This window comes from Mobula birostris, chromosome 1, assembly GCF_030028105.1.
Source record: "Mobula birostris isolate sMobBir1 chromosome 1, sMobBir1.hap1, whole genome shotgun sequence".
NCBI classification, from domain to species: domain Eukaryota; kingdom Metazoa; phylum Chordata; class Chondrichthyes; order Myliobatiformes; family Myliobatidae; genus Mobula; species Mobula birostris.
In genome coordinates, this window is record NC_092370.1 from 14,179,311 (window position 1) to 14,195,781 (window position 16,471).

A 16,471-nucleotide genomic window follows, 5' to 3' on the forward strand; every position below is an offset into this window, starting at 1 on the left:
GCATGATAGCTCTCAGGTTCCCACATCTAGCATCATAGGATGTTCACCTACATTGCAGGGACTATTCTCCCAGTTTCTTCTTCTCGATTATGTATTTGCACAACAGTGCTTTGGAGATGTCTTCCTTTTTTAAAGATTAGTTTTATTTGTGACATGTACATTGAAACATAATATGTGTTGTTTGTGTTGACTCAATGTGGAGTGGAGAGCAAGTTTAGTAAATCAAGTGGGAGCAAAGGATGTTGGGAATGCAAGACAGGAGCACTGCGGAAGAGGTGTTGGACAGCTGGCAGAGAAGGTATAGCAGTGGCAGGAGATAGCGTGGGTGCAAACACACCCAGCCCTGGGACACCAGGCAAGATCATTTGACATTACAGAGCATCTCTCTGGTGCTTCCCTCTCCCCCTCTCCCTTTTCCCAACCATGATTCCCCTCTCCCTGCCCCCTTCCCACTCCGTCTACAACAGGGATCCATATAAGAATCTGATTTATCATAACTCTCATATGTCATGAAATTTGTATTTTTTTTTTACAGCAGCAGTACAGTGCAATGCATAAAATTACAGTACTTTGCAAAAGCCTTGGGCACCCTAGCTATATAGAGTATATGTGCATGAGACTTTTGCACTGTACTATATATTTCACTCCCTTCTTTTTCTTTAAATATTCCTCCAATTGCCTCCAGCTCCTTAGCATTTGTTATGTAGCAGTGGCATAATCTTTTGAAGAGGTTATAACCGCTTGAAGATTCCTGAATTTAACCTCTCTTATTGGCTACCCTGCAGTTATTTGGGGTCTAAATTCTGTAGTTGCTTCCCAAAACTTTTGTTTCTACAGTGGCATGCAAAAGTTTGGGCACCCCTGGTCAAAATTTCTGTTACTGTGAATAGTTAAGTGAGTAGAAGATGATCTGATCTCCAAAAGTCATTAAATTAAAGATGAAACATTCTTTTCAACATTTTAAGCAAAATTAGTGTATTATTTTTGTTTTGTACAATTTTAGAGTGGAAAAAAGGAAAGGAGCACCATGCAAAAGTTTGGGCACCCCAAGAGATTTGAGTTCTCAGATGACTTTTACCAAGGTCTCAGACCTTAATTAGCTTGTTAGGGCTATGGCTTGTTCACAGTCATTGTTAGGAAAGGCCAGGTGATGTAAGTTTCAAAGTTTTATAAATAACCTGACTCCTCAAACCTTGTCCCAATAATCAGCAGCCATGGGTTCCTCTAAGCAGCTGCCTAGCACTCTGAAAATTAAAATAAATGATGCCTACAAAGCAGGAATGGTGGAGGTCAAGTTGAGGTCTGGAAGACCAAGAAACCTTTCCGAGAGAACTGCTCGTAGGATTGCTAGAAAGGCAAATTAAAACCCCCGTTTGACTGCAAAAGACCTTCAGGAAGATTTAGCAGACTCTGGAGTGGTGGTGCACTGTTCTACTGTGCAGCGGCACCTGCACAAATATGACCTTCATGGAAGAGTCATCAGAAGAAAACCTTTCCTGCGTCCTCACCACAAAATTCAGCGTCAGAAATTTGCAAAGGAACATCTAAACAAGCCTGATGCATTTTGGAAACAAGTCTTGTGGACTGATGAAGTTAAAATAAAACTTTTTGGCTGCAACGAGCAAAGGTATGTTTGGAGAAAAAAGGGTGCAGAATTTCATGAAAAGAACACCTCTCCAACTGTTAAGCACAGGGGTGGATCGATCATGCATTGGGCTTGTGTTGCAGCCAGTTGCACAGGGAACATTTCACTGGTAGAGGGAAATTAAATACCAGCAAGTTCTGGGAGCAAACATCACACTGTCTGTGGGGGGGAAAAAAAAAGGTGAAGGTGAAAAGAGGATGGCTTCTACAACAGGCAAATGATCCTAAACACACCTCAAAATCCACAATGGACTACCTCAAGAGGCGCAAGCTGAAGGTTTTGCCATGGCCCTCACAGTCCCCCGACCTAAACATCATCCAGGATCTGTGGATAGACCTCAAAAGAGCAGTGCTTGCAAGACGGCCCAAGAATCTTACAGAACTAGAAGCCTTTTGCAAGGAAGAATGGGCGAAAATCCCCCAAACAAGAATTGAAAGACTCTTAGCTGGCTACAGAAAGCGTTTACAAGCTGTGATGCTTGCCAGAGGGGGTGTTGCTAAGTACTGACCATGCAGGGTGCCCAAACTTTTGCTTCGAGCTCTTTTCCTTTTTTGTTATTTTGAAACTGTAAAAGATGAAAATAAAAAAGTAATCTTGCTGAAAATAATTAAAGAAAGGTCATCTTTAACTTTATGCCTTTTGGAAATCAGGTCATCTTTTACTCGCTTAGCTATTCACAGTAACAGAGATTTTGACCAGGGGAGCCCAAACTTTTGCATGCCACTGTATATACGTCTTTCTCCCTTTGACTTTGAAAAATTACCTACAGTATAACCAAGTCTTTGGCAATCTGCCTTGATATCACCTACTGTGTTTGACGGTTTTTTATTTTGAACTGCTCCTATGAAATCCCTTGGGCATTATTGCTGTGTGTAAGGTACTACGTCAATGGAAGCTGTTGAAAAATTGATACTGAATTTCATGGAAATATATTAAGACAAGTAAAAAAATATATGTATATATAAAAAGCTTTAGGGCACTTTTGAAAGATTAAGAAGAATTAGGAAGGGATTCAAGAGATTGGTGTCGAGACCAGTCACAGTTCAATGTAAATTTATTTCAAACTATAGATTTTTATTTTATTGAGAATCAGTGCAGGACAGGCTCTTCTGGCCCTCAACCATGCCTCCGATTTAATCTAGCCTAACCATGGGACAATTTACAATCTACCATTCTGGCCCTCAAACCATGCCTCCGATTTAATCTAGCCTAATCATGGGACAATTTACAATCTACCAATTGGTACGTCTGAGGAAACAGATCACCTGGAAGAAATCCATGCATTCATAGGGAGAACGTATAAACTCCTTTCAGACAGTGGGCAGAAATTGAACCCGGGTTGCTGGTACTGTAAAGCATTGTGCTACTATGCTACTGTCCACCCCTGTCACCATATACTACATTGATTCATTTTAGAGCATTCACTGTATGTGGCCAAGTGGTTAAGGCATTGGACTAGCAACCTGAAGGTCGTGAGTTCAAGCCCCAGCCGAGGCAACGTGTTGTGTCCTTGAGCAAGGCACTTAATCGCACATTGCTCTGCGACGACACTGGTGCCAAGCTGTATGGGTCCTAATGCCCTTCCCTTGGACAACATTGGTGTCGTGGAGAGGGGAGACTTGCAGCATGGGCAACTGCTGGTCTTCCATACAACCTTGCCCAGGCCTGCACCCTGGAGAGTGAAGACTTTCCAGGCGCAGATCCATGGTCTCGCAAGACTAACGGATGCCTTTGTTTTACTGTAGATACAAAGATATACAATAAAAATCTGCACACAAAGACTGACAAGTAACCAATGTGCAAAAGAAGACAAACTGTGCAAATGGAAAAAAAAAATGGTTTAAAATTAATTAATTAATTAATTAATACACAGAACATGAGCTGTAGGGTCCATGAAAGTGAGCACATGGGTTGTGGAATCAGTTCAGTGTTGTGAGTGGAGTTATCCGCACTGGTTCAGGAGCGCTATGGTTGAAGGATAACTGTTCATGAACTTGGTGGTGTGGGACCTAAGGCTCCTGTACCTCCTTCCTGATGGTAGCAGCAAGAAGAGAGCATAGTCTGGATAGTGTGGTGGGGGGGGGGGGGTGCAAGGGAGGGGTCCTTGATGATGGATGCTGCTTTCTCAGGGCAGCACCCCTTGTAGATATGTCCAGTGGAACTGAAGGCTCAGCTGCCAGTGGTAGGATGGTTAAGGATCTGGTTCATGACAAAGGCCAAAATCTGAGGGGTGTTGTCATAAAGCTGAGGTCACCCACCTTGTAAAGACACTACCCAGAAGAAGGCAATGGCAAACCACTTCTATAGAAATATTTCCCAAGAGTAGTCATGGTCATGGAAAGACCAGGATCACCCATGGCACATAACAAACAAACATTGTGACGACTGTACTGCCACACATAGCTCTAATCTGCTGATCAAGTTCGCAATGACATGATTTTGATCAGCCATATTTCTAGCAGTAATGAGACAGCCTACAGTGGAGAGATTGACACCCTGACACAGTGGTGCCTCTCGCTCAATGTCCAAACAACAAAAGAGCTGATAGTGGATTACTGGAGGAAAGGAGACAGGTTCAGCCCAATCAACATCAATGGGTCTGCAGTTGGGAGGGTGAGTAGTTTCAAGTTCCTGGGTATGCATATCACTGATGATCTCACCTGGACTGTACACACCAGCTCTGTAGCCAATAAAAGCACAACAGCGTATCTTCCATCTCAGGCGGCAAGAAGTTCAGCAACTCCTCAAGACCTTCTACAGGGGCACCATTGAGAGCATACTGACTGGCTGTATCACTGCCAGGGTGCAGGAACTGCACCAGCCTTGATCGCTGGCACTGCAGGGAGTGGTACGGACAGCCCAGTGCATCTGTGGATATGGATTTCCCTCCATTGAGGACATTTATAGCAGCAGGTGCAGAAAGAAGGCCTGGAAGATCACTGGGGACATCAGTCACCCCAACCATAAACTGTTTCAGCTGCTTTTGTCTGGCAAACACTACTGTAGCATTAAAGCCAGGACCAACAGGCTATGGGACAGCTTATTTCTACAAGCCATAGGTTTTTAAATTCACATGCCTGTACATTGCAGTGGAGATATTTAGTCCCCCACATTGTGGAATGGGTGTGAGATTTAAATAAATTCTAAATTGTAGGCAAAGTCGTGTAAGGATTTGAAAATGAAGATGATGTTAATGCGGTCAGGAGCCAGCAAACACAGAGCCATTGAATGACTAGGACTAAGTGATATCCCAGCAAAATGTTGGGTAGTTCTGGAGAGTAGATGATAAGAAGCCAGTTGGGAGTATGTTGAGAAGTCATACCTAGGAACTTAGGAGAGCAGCAGAAAAGGTGAGGCAGGGACAGAGGGAGCAATGTTAGACAAATGTAATAGGGTACTCTTGATAATGGAACAGATATGTGGTCAGGTGCTCACCTAATGGTTACAGTCAAACACTGTCATTGTCTGGTTCAACTTTGCATTTATTAGAAAGAGCAGAGTGGGTGGCGAAGAGTTTCTGTTGGAGGCAGAACACAGTGTCTTTGACCTCTACCACAGGTGTTCTTCACAATATTTGAGTATATTCTATTGGTGAAGAACTAAAATATCCTTGAGCCAAATAATTGGAATACATTGACTTTGGTCTTTATAGAATTTATATATTTTGTTTGTTTGTTTATTTATTTATTTATTGGGATATTGTGTTGGGGAGCACTTCGGGTCCAGTGATCACAATGCTATTAGCTTCAATATAATTATGGAGAAGGATAAGTCTGGACCCAGGGTTGAGATTTTTGATTGGAGAAAGGCTAACTTTGAGGAGATGCAAAAGGATTTAGGAGTGGATTGGGACAATTTGTTTTATGGGAAGAATGTAATAGAGAAATGGAGGTCATTTAAAGGTGAAATGTTGAGGGTTCAGAATCTTTATGTTCCTGTTAGGTTGAAAGGAAAGGTTAAGAGTTTGAGAGAGCCATGGTATTCAAGGGATATTGGAAACTTGGTTTGAAAAAAGAGAGATATCTACAATAAATATAGCCAGCATGGAGTAAATGAGGTGCTCGAGGAATATAAAGAATGTGAAAAGAACCTTAAGAAAGAAATTAGAAAAGCTAAAAGAAGACATGAGGTTGCTTTGGCAAGTAAGGTGAAAATAAATCCCAAGGGTTTCTACAGCTATATTAATAGCAAAAGGATAGTGAGGGATAAAATTGTCCCTTAGAGAATCAGAGTGGACAGCAATGTGTGGAGCCAAAAGAGATGGGGGAGATTCTGAACAATTTCTTTTCTTCGGTATTTACTAAGGAGAAGGATATTGAATTGTGTAAGATAAGGCAAACAGGTAGGGAAGTTACGGAAACTATGATGATTAAAGAAGATGAAGTACTGGCGCTTTTAAGGAATATAAAAGTGGATAAGTCTCCGGGTCCTGACAGGTATTCCCTAGGACCTTGAGGGAAGTTGGTGTGGAAATAGCAGGGGCTCTGACAGAAATATTTCATACGTCATTAGAAACGGGGATGGTGCCAGAGGATTGGCGTATTGCTCATGTTGTTCCGTTGTTTAAAAAGGGTTCTAAGAGTAAACCTAGCAATTATCGGCCTGTGAGTTTGACATCACTGGTGGATAAATTGATGGAAAGTATTCTCAGAGATGGCATATATAATTATCTGGATAGACAGGGTCTGATTAGGAACAGTCAACATGGATTTGTGCGTGGAAGGTCATGTTTGACAAATCTTAAATTGAATTTTTTTGAAAAGATTATGAGGAAAGTTGATGGGGGAGGGTAAAGCGGTGGATGTTGTCAATATGGACTTCAGTAAGGCCTTTGACAAGGTTCCGCACAGAAGGTTAGTTAGGAAGATTCAATCATTCGGTATTAATATTTAAGTAGTAAAATGGATTCAGCAGTGGCTGGATAGGAGTTGCCAGAGAGTAGTGGTAGATAACTGTTTGTCAGGTTGGAGGCCGGTGACTAGTGGTGTGCCTCAGGGATCTGTACTGGGTCCAATGTTGTTTGTCATATACAATATTGATCTGGATGTTGGGGTGGTAAATTGGATGAGTAAGTATGCAGATAATACTAAAATAGGTGGAGTTGTGGATAATGAAGTAGGTTTTCAAAGCTTGCGAAGAGATTTAGGCCAGTTAGAAAAGTAGGCTGAAAGATGGCAGATGGAGTTTAATGCTGAAAAATGTGAGGTGCTACATTTTGGTAGGTCTAATCAAAATAGGACATGCATGGTAAATGGTAGGGCATTGAAGAATGCAGTAGAACAGAGGGATCTAGGAATAATGGTGCATAGTTTCCTGAAGGTGGAATCTCATGTGGATAGGGTGGTGAAGAAAGCTTTTGGTATGCTGGCCTTTATAAATCAGAATATTGAGTATAGGAGCTGGGGTGTAATGTTGAAATTGTACAAGGCATTGATGAGGCCAGATTTGGAGTATTGTGTACAGTTTTGGTCACTGAATTATAGGAACGATGTCAACAAAATAGAGTACAGAGAAGATTTACTAGAATGTTACCTGGGCATCATCACCTATGTTACAGAGAAAGGTTGAACAAGTTGGGTCTCTATTCTTTGGAACGTAGAAGTTTGAGGGGGGACTTGATAGAGGTTTTTAAAATTATAAGGGGGATAGATAGAGTTGACGTGGATAGGCTTTTTCCATTGAGAGTGGGAGAGATTCAAACAAGAGGACATGAGTTGGGAGATAAAGGGCAAAAGTTTAGGGGTAACATGAGGGGGAACTTCTTTACTCAGAGAGTGGTAGCTGTGTGGAACGACCTTCCAGCAGAAGTGGTTGAGGCAGGTTCGATGTTGTAACTTAAAGTTAAGCTGGACAGCTATATGGACAGGAGAGGAATGGAGGATTATGGGCTGAGTGCAGGTCGGTGGGACTAGGTGAGAGTAAGAATACGGCATGGACTAGAAGGGCCAAGATGGCCTGTTTCTGTGCTGTAATTGTTATATAGTTATATATGGGATACAGCATGGCATGGGCCCTTCCGGCCCTTCGAGCCACACCGCCCAGCAATCCCTGATTTAGCCTAATCACAGGACCATTTACAATGGCCAGTTAATCTACTGACAGTACGTTTTTGGGCTGTGTGAGGAAGCAGCAACATCTGGAGAAACCCCACGTGGTCACTGGGTTTACGTACAAGCTCCTTACTGGCAACAGCAGGAATTGAACCCAGGTTGCCTGGACTATAAAGTGTTGTGCTAACCACTACGCTACCGTGCCACCCTAATTTAATTGGAAGAAACTTGTAGTCGGACATCTACGTATCAAGCACCACGATAGTCCAGAGAAAATAAAGGCTTTGATGAATGTGGAGATTATAAATATCAAATTGCCTATGGAATCTCTTGTTGGCTTTGAATGATGTAATATCAGGCACCACTAAGATGAGAAATAACTGGTGGTCCAAGTTGAGAGGATAACAAGACTTCTAAGAAACAGATTCTCTGTCAGGAAACCTGAGTTCAGCCCATTGAGGTGAGAAGCTAGACATGCACACTCTGTCAAAGAAGGAACAGCATACTTTCAAGTGTACTAGTTCTAGAAGGGAAGGAACTGTGAATCAAGCAGTAATATGTTAAAAAATGGGCTAACAATTAGACTTATTCCTAAAGCATTCATTTCTTCTATCAGACGTAACTGAGCCACTAGTCTGACAACACAGTAGCACAGTGTTTAGCACAACACTTTACAGCACCCGCGATCACTGATTGGGGTTTGATTCCCACCAATCCCTGTAAAAAGTTTGGATGTCCTCCCAGTAACCACATAGATCGCCTCCAGGTGCTTCGGTTTCCCCCCATATTCCAAAGACCTATGGGTTAGGCTTAGCTTGGGCATGCTACGTTGGTGCCAGAAGTGTAGTGATGCGGACTGCCCTAGGCACGATCCTCAGATTGTCATTGGCACCATTGACACATTTCACTATATTTTGATATACATGTGACAAATAAAGCTAATCTTTATTTTCCCCCCAGTATTCCTTATCGTTTTATCAGGATTATATACTGTGTATTGTTTTAATCTGAGTTCTGGTATACTCATATTAATCAGGGATAAATGTTATTTTTCAGTCATCCAGAGCTTCCAGATGGGCTGATCCAGACCACTTTGCTCAACGACAAACGTGCATGAATACTTTTGCAAGTTGGTTCGGATTCATGCCTTTGATCCACTCCCAGATGAGGCTAGATCCAGTTCTCTTCAAAGATCAGGTGTCCATATTGAGAAAGAAGTATCGGGACATTGAGCGACTCTAAGAAGCACAAAGCCGTTGATTATTGGACTGTGTTGTGAATAAAGCCATCTTCGGCTCAACAGGTAGCAATCTGCACAAGGTAACTCTTGGCTGTTACCCTTCGATGTACCCGACGTATTCTTCAGGCTCGCAAACAGCTGGAATCGGCTTATTGACTATGATCAGTGTGACAGTTAGAATTTAACCTTGTGTTTATCACTTTATCAATCTGAGAGACTGGATCGATATCCTGTCACAAGGAATATCAAAAGAACCATGAACTTCGAATGAAGATTGATTACTCATTAGCACTGTGAAGAACAAAGTGAAACATTATTCAATTGTTCAGAATAGAGTGTCTTAAATTTTGGCCTGGACACAACTGAAGGCCGACTAAATACCACTTAAGCCAAGTATGTATTAGGAAAAGTGAACAGTGTTTAGAATGGCTGGCCATCAGGCTTGTATAGGAATTGGCATCAGGGCATTCATGACAAAAGAGCATGTAATTCGGTTTCACCAATAATAACTGCCATGTTAACTATTAGCATGCAAAGGAATTTATTTCAAAATAAAAAATATGCATAATACACTGTCCACTACAGGATAACCGTTACTGTGTAGGAGGGAGCAGCGTCCTCAGCAGTTCAGGGTGGTCTGCCACACAAAATACAGATTGCTGATTGCCTGCATGTTAACATGCCTTACAGGTGACCTGCTGTATGGCTTTTACAAGGTCAGTGGGCTGACCTATGGAATTAAAACATTGGCTTTGCGTGTTTTAAAGCGAATGGCACGTATGGTGCTCAGACAAGGGGTAACCCCTTGTTTCTATATAAAGTTCTATTTTTTAAATTGGCAAGGCTATGTTAGCCTTTGCTCACAGGTACTTGAATGTCTGAAGACTTGAAGGAGTGTTGAGCGTGTGGCCTTTTAATCACTTTATTTTGGTTAATAATGGTTCAACCTAGTTTTTTATATGTAATTCACTTATTTTCAATAGAAACCCCAGTTCATCTTGTGTGCTGAATCTCCAATCAACATTGTCACTTCATGATTAAGGGTGTGAAAATGGGCCTTGTTATAATGTACGTAATCTTGTATATTTATTTTGACAATTGTGTATAGTGTATGGTTCCAAACTGACAAAGCAATGTGGGAATAAGTAGATGGATAACTGTAAAGCAAAACAAATTATTTTGTATAAGATGTACATTTCTGAGGTTTTCTAACATATTTCCAATGTTTTTCGTAGTGTATCATTGCTTTATATATTAAAAAGAATTCCCAACTGGTTGGAATGACATGATTACACACAATTAATGGGATTAAACCTACAAGTGAGTAGAAAGAATACAAAGCCATATATTTTGATTAGCTTGCATAACACTGTAGCTCCATCAAAGATAGCCTTTGTATAGATAGTATCACCAAAGACTTGTCCATTTGACGTGCAGATGCTTTTGTTAATTTAATTGTACCTTTTAGAGCAATTTGCAAAATGTGTTTGTACCATTGAACATATCGTAGAATGGATCACTACATTTCTGCTGCTTCCGTTAGTGTTTTGTTTTTGTACCTTGAGCATTTGCACACTTACTGCCATTTCTTTCATCTAAATGTACCAGTGTACTCTGCTGTAATGTCACAGTGGTTCTAGTGAAACAAGTTCACCGGCTGAACTGCTGCCACTCTAGAGCCTCTGCAGCCTGCAGTCTTCTCTTCACAATCCATGTTATAGGTTTCGAATTAACAATGTTATTTTTGTTACATGTTTGGAACTGATATAGAAGCGAGGTGCTAGCTAAAGGGGTTACTGCAATAATAAAATTTGTAAACAGCAGAGGGTAAAGTTGCTTGATCTGTTAAATTGGATTATTAAAGTATAAAGAAAGCAGCTTTAGATGTTGAGCCCCAGGATCGATGTACTTGTTACCTTTTTGATGATCAAACTTTTAAATTTAAACATTCTGTTCAATTGCATGAGTGATGGTATAAAATAATATACCATTCAAGAAATTCCAGAAAATAAATAATTTTCTTTTAAAAATAGTGCTGAAACCTAATTTTTATTTAAAAGCTGTAGTCTAAATTACTCAAAACTTAACTTTAAATATCTTAGTTACACTACTGGTTTCAAGAAGTGAATATTGATCAGAATACCTGGTCAGCTTGGAATAAATAGTTCCTCAAAAATATTCAATTACAGCAAAATACTTGTTTATATAGGGTTTTTTTCCATCACTTTAAGGATGTCCTACAGTGCTTTTGAAGTACTTTTAAAATGTAATCCATTTGCACACTGCTGGCTTTCAAATACAGCTTTCTGTTAATGAAAAGATAATCTGCTTTAGTAGCTTTTGAGTGAGAGAAAATAAGTGCCATGGGATTTGTTTTTATATGCACCCCACCTTTAAAGTACTATTTAAAATCTGAACGGATAAATGGCTTCCCCACAGTCATTGGGGAAGAGCTACGTTTTAAGTTCAGATGGTGGGCCGTGGATTTTTCTTTTAAATGATTGCATTTAGCTTAGTGAAATGCAGACTAAGGTTCAGGTTTGAGCATGAAGCATTAAAGAATGCGCACAGAAAGCTGAAACTGTACCTCTCTGGAGGCACTCCGGTTATGTGAAAGATCTTTGAAATACAGGCCAGGCAAAAAGCTTTTGTAAACCTTTGGTCCAATACTGCCATCTTTTCAAGTCTTACCTGGAGGCAGAAATGGTTGCATTAGGGAGAATCTGAATGTTGTATGTTTAATTCATCTTCCCTAACATGCCTTTTTTGCTTTAGGAGCACTGGAATAATTATTAGATGTTTTACTGACATTCCTGGGGAGTTTTCTTTACAGTCTCGAGGGTACAGGCTCTAGAGCTGCATTTTACTTTGTTTTATTAATTTTTCCTATTGATAATAAGTTTGCACCACACTTGAAATATTCCATTACCCCTTAAACCCCATCATGCCCTATGTTTCCAGCTCTGTAATTAGTATTATGTTGGTTCATTTTATAGACATAAATAATTACAAAACTTAGAAGATAAATTGAAATTTTGTAAGATTTTTTGTTAAAAATAAATGATATTTGATAATACTCTGACTTCCATTTTAATTTTCTTGTTTGTTGTTAAGAGTTTCATCTTGTACTTATTACCTTTACAGTGGCCTCTACAGCCATCTGAGGACCCAGGAATAGACAACCCCTTAGGAGAACGTCATATTTGACTTGAGTAATTGCCTACTACCTTTACAGTGTGTAGTTCATCTATAATCGAATCTGTGCACTGTAACTAACGACAGTCTACAGATTTGATTATTGGGTGGTAGGTTGGAGATATGTCTCTACTAAAAGTGAGGTAAGGTGCTCCTTCCCTCCACTAGCCTGCACGCCACCCTTGGGCAAGGTGTATCATCAGCTTAGTCCCCCAGTCAGAGTCATGTGAGCAGCCGGTGCATATCACAAGTCCTAGTTATGCAACCAGTGACAGCAGGCAGATAATGTTTGAAGAGTATTGATAATGGCTGAGGTCACCCATCTTGTAAAGACTCTGCCCAGAAGAAGGCAATGGCAAACCACTTCTGTAGAAAAATTTGCCAAGAACAAACATTGTCATGGAAAGACCGTGATCACCCATGTCATTCGACACAGCACATAACGAACAAACGTAACTAATGTGTTTCTTCCTTGGGCTTTCAGCACCTTTAGTGTCAAAGCAGATTTTTACTGAAATACTTACTAAATTTCAGGTAAATTCCTCAGAAACTACAATCTCAGCCAATAAATTTGAGTCTTCTATATTTACATAGTTGTGTCAAAACTTGCACGTACCACAAGACTCAGCAAGTTTTGTAAAGTGGAACTGAGAAGGCCAACATATTTTTAAAAAGATTGGTGCACCTTCTTATTTATCATCTTGGAAACCTTTTGTGATAGGGCCACACTTGAGTTTATTATCCTCCTTGGTCTTGTGTGTGTAACACTCAGCTTGTCAGCTGTAGAAGGCTAGGGAAGGCTTATCTCTGGCCCCACCAAATGTGTGAGATTGAGGTGCAAAACCTCCTGTTTGGGTGGATACTGCATGATGTGTCGTTCTGTTACAAATCCACTTCTTGTTCTTGCTGATTTCCAAGGTTCTGAGCATGTCTAGCAAGGTCTGATTAAACCACTTGGGCTGGGGATCACCCTGCAGACGATAGGGTGTGGTCCTCAACTTCTTGACTCTGAGCATGCTCAGTAACTCATGTATGAGCCTGTCCCATCCCTGATCACTATGTATCCACCTAGGGAGGCCATAATAAATGAAATATTTCTCCCATAACACCTTGGCCACCTTCTGATCCTTGGTAGGGAAAGCTTGTGCATACCTGGCGCACATCTGTGATGACTAAGACATTTGCCATGTTGCTGGCATCTGGCTCTATTGACAGGAAATCAATACACACTAAGTCAAGGGGCCCCTCACTCTGTAAGTGGGACAACAGAGCTGCCCTCGTGGGCAGTGTCTTGCATCGAATGCATGACTTGCAGTATTCTTCGACCTCTGGCTTTATTTGGGGCCAGTAAAACCGATCTCTGAGCAATCCATAGGTCTTTTCAACCCCCAAATGTCCAGAATCATCATGAAGTGACTTCAACACAATCCTTCAATACTTCTCAGGCAGAACCAGCTGGGAACGCTGAGGATGATCTGGAGGTGACGTGACCGGGTATAGAATCTGGTTCCTCAATTCCAATCTGGGCCATTCTCTCAGTAATGGAGGCACTGCAGTGTGTTTCGTCTTCTCCGCTTGGGCCATGTCTCCCTTTCGACCACTGACCAATTGGTACCTATGCCCGGGTCAACTCGCTGAGCAGCTGCCACTTCCCCAGGACTCAATTCCTGTAAATGGATTGTCTTCAGAGTAGTCAGGTTACAGTAAACTTGTGGAGTGGTGTCATCAGAAGCTCCCAATTGATCTACCGCTTGATCCTGCCCTTGCCTTCCCTCTGCCTTCACCGTGATGGCAAAGTGGCACGTGGCTTTCACTCCCAGGGTTAGGAATGCTCTCCCACTCTTCGTGCCTGTCCAGCCCTTCACACGCCCGTCGGGGCAGAGCATCAGCATCAGCGTTCCTGCTTCCGGGCCAGTGCTTCAGGCTAAAGTCATAGGCGGCGAGTATTTCACCAAGGTCAGGATATAAGGGGATTTTTGCCTGTCCTCACCTCAAACTTGACACCATAGAGGTAGTCGTTCAACTTATCCACCACAGCCCATTTCAACACCAAAAACTCCAACTTGTGCATGGAATAGTTTTTCTCAGAGGGTGACAAACTCCAGCTGACAAACACAACAGGTCTCAACCTAGTGCCCTGATCCTGATAGAGGACACCCCCTAAGTCCTCTCTTGCTGGCATCTGCATACAATACATACAGCAATTGGGGGTCTGCAAAAGTAAGCATAGGTGCATGGGTCAGCATCTCCTTCAGCAACTGAAAGACCTCCTCACATTTCGCATCCCACCTTGGTCCAAAAGGCTCCAAAGGGCTAAGGTGCTCTTTACCCTCCCCTCCTTTCATCCTCAAGGGAGGGTAACCACACAGAAGCTGATTTAAAGGGTAACTCACTTTCACGTAGCCCTTCACGAATCTCCAAAAATAACCACAGAACCCAAGGAATGAGCACAGAGTGCTCACAGTCTGGAGCCTTGGCCATGTGGTCATTGCCTCTATCTTAGACAGAATGTAGCTACTCCATCCCATGAGACTATGTACCCAACATAGCCGACAGACATCTCGCAGAACTGGCAGTTGTCCAGGGAGAGTTTTAACCCTTAAGCTTTCAGGTGGCCCAGCAGTTTCAGCAGCCTCACTTCATGTTCCTCCAACGTGGACCCAACATGAGGTCATCCAGATACACTAATACCTCAAGCAAGTTCATGTCCCCCACCATTTTCTCCATGATGCGCTGGAAGGTTGCAGGGGCTCCCGATATGCCCTGAGGCATCCTTTCAAACTGGAATTATCCTATTGGACATATAAATGCCACCTTCTCTTTGTCAGCCTCTCTCATGGGGATCTGGTAATATCCACTCCTCAAGTCCAGCACACTGAACCTCTTCACACCACTCAGACAGGCCAGCATGTCTTTAATCCTTGGGACCATATACTGGTCAGAGACGGTACGCCTGTTCAGAGTCCTATAGTCCACACACATCCGTACTTCTTCCTGGCCACTACCACAGGGGACGCATAGGTGCTTCTGGACTCAGTGATGATCCCAGCTTCCTTCAACTTGCACAAATGCTATCAAACGTCTTCCACCTCTGCAGGGGCCAGTCACGGAACAGTATGTCCCCAGTCGCCCAGATAGTGTGGCGAGTGCTCTTGGAGCAACCCACAACAAACTTATCAGTGGAAAAGACATCTTCCAGTTTCAACATCTTCTCTACCAACCTCCTCTTCCAACCCACAGGTACCAGGGAGTCGCCAAAATCGAATAACTCAGCGGTCATCTTTCCCCCTTTTTCAGATAGTTTCTCCCCGGCTTGTCTCGCAGGGTCATTAGACATTACCGTCACCAGGAAATGCTGCACCAGGGCATCCCCCAATTGAAAGTGACCTCCATCTTTGTAGTGTCCCTGACAATCACTGCCATCCTGTTCGTCTGTACAACCCAGGGCTTTTGCAGTTGGGGCCTCACCAGTACCCGAGCAGGCACACCCAACTCTTCTTCGTGGTCTTCCCAGGCATCCACCAAGAGGGGCTTGACCTCAAGCATTCCAGGAAATTTGGGGTTTCCCATCACTCTCGCTTCTTCCCTGGTCGTAACACAATTGGCTTGGACTACTAGGTGAACCACACAGTCCCTCGTCTAAACTCATTATCCAGCCCAATAAAGCCATGCACTTCCTGAAAAGCAGCTCGAAACAACAGGTGAATGGAGAATAAAAACATAGAAAACCTAAAGCACAATACAGGCCCTTCGGCCCACAAAGCTGTGTCAAACATGTCCTTACCTTAGAACTACCAAGGCATAGCCATAGTCCTCTATTTTTCTAAGCTCCATGTACCTATCCAGGAGACTCTGAAAAGACCCTATCGTTTCCGTCTCCACCACCGTTGCTGGCAGCCCATTCCACGCACTCACCACTCTCTGCGTAAAAAACTTACCCCTGACATCTCCTCTGTACCTTCTTCCAAGCACCTTAAAACTATGCCCTCTCATGCTAGCCATTTCAGCCTTGGGGAAAAGCCTCTGACTATCCACATGATCAATGCCTCTCATCATCTTATACACCTCTATCAGGTCACCTCTCATCCTCCGTCGCTCCAAGGAGAAAAGGCCGAGTTCACTCAACCTATTCTCATGAGGCATGCTCCCCAATCCAGGCAACATCCTTGTAATTCTCCTCTGCACCCTTTCTATGGTTTCCACATCCTTCCTGTAGTGAGGCAACCAGAATTGAGCACAGTACTCAAGTTGGGGTCTGACCAGGGTCCTTTATAGCTGCAACATTAACTCTTGGCTCTTAAACTCAATCCCACGATTAATGAAGGCCAATACACCGTATGC

General features: G+C 42.5%; 1 protein-coding gene across 1 annotated transcript in view; it reads left to right on the plus strand.

The window, feature by feature from the left end:
• The window catches only part of LOC140195030 (exostosin-1-like), a 151,129-nt gene extending 139,118 nt beyond the window's left edge, over positions 1 to 12,011 (plus strand). Inside the window, exon 11 of the mRNA XM_072252615.1 lies at positions 8,752 to 12,011. Coding sequence (XP_072108716.1) covers positions 8,752 to 8,937 — 186 coding nt within the window. The 3' untranslated portion in view covers positions 8,938 to 12,011. The remainder of the gene's footprint in view (positions 1 to 8,751) is intronic.
• Positions 12,012 to 16,471: the final 4,460 nt, after the last annotated feature.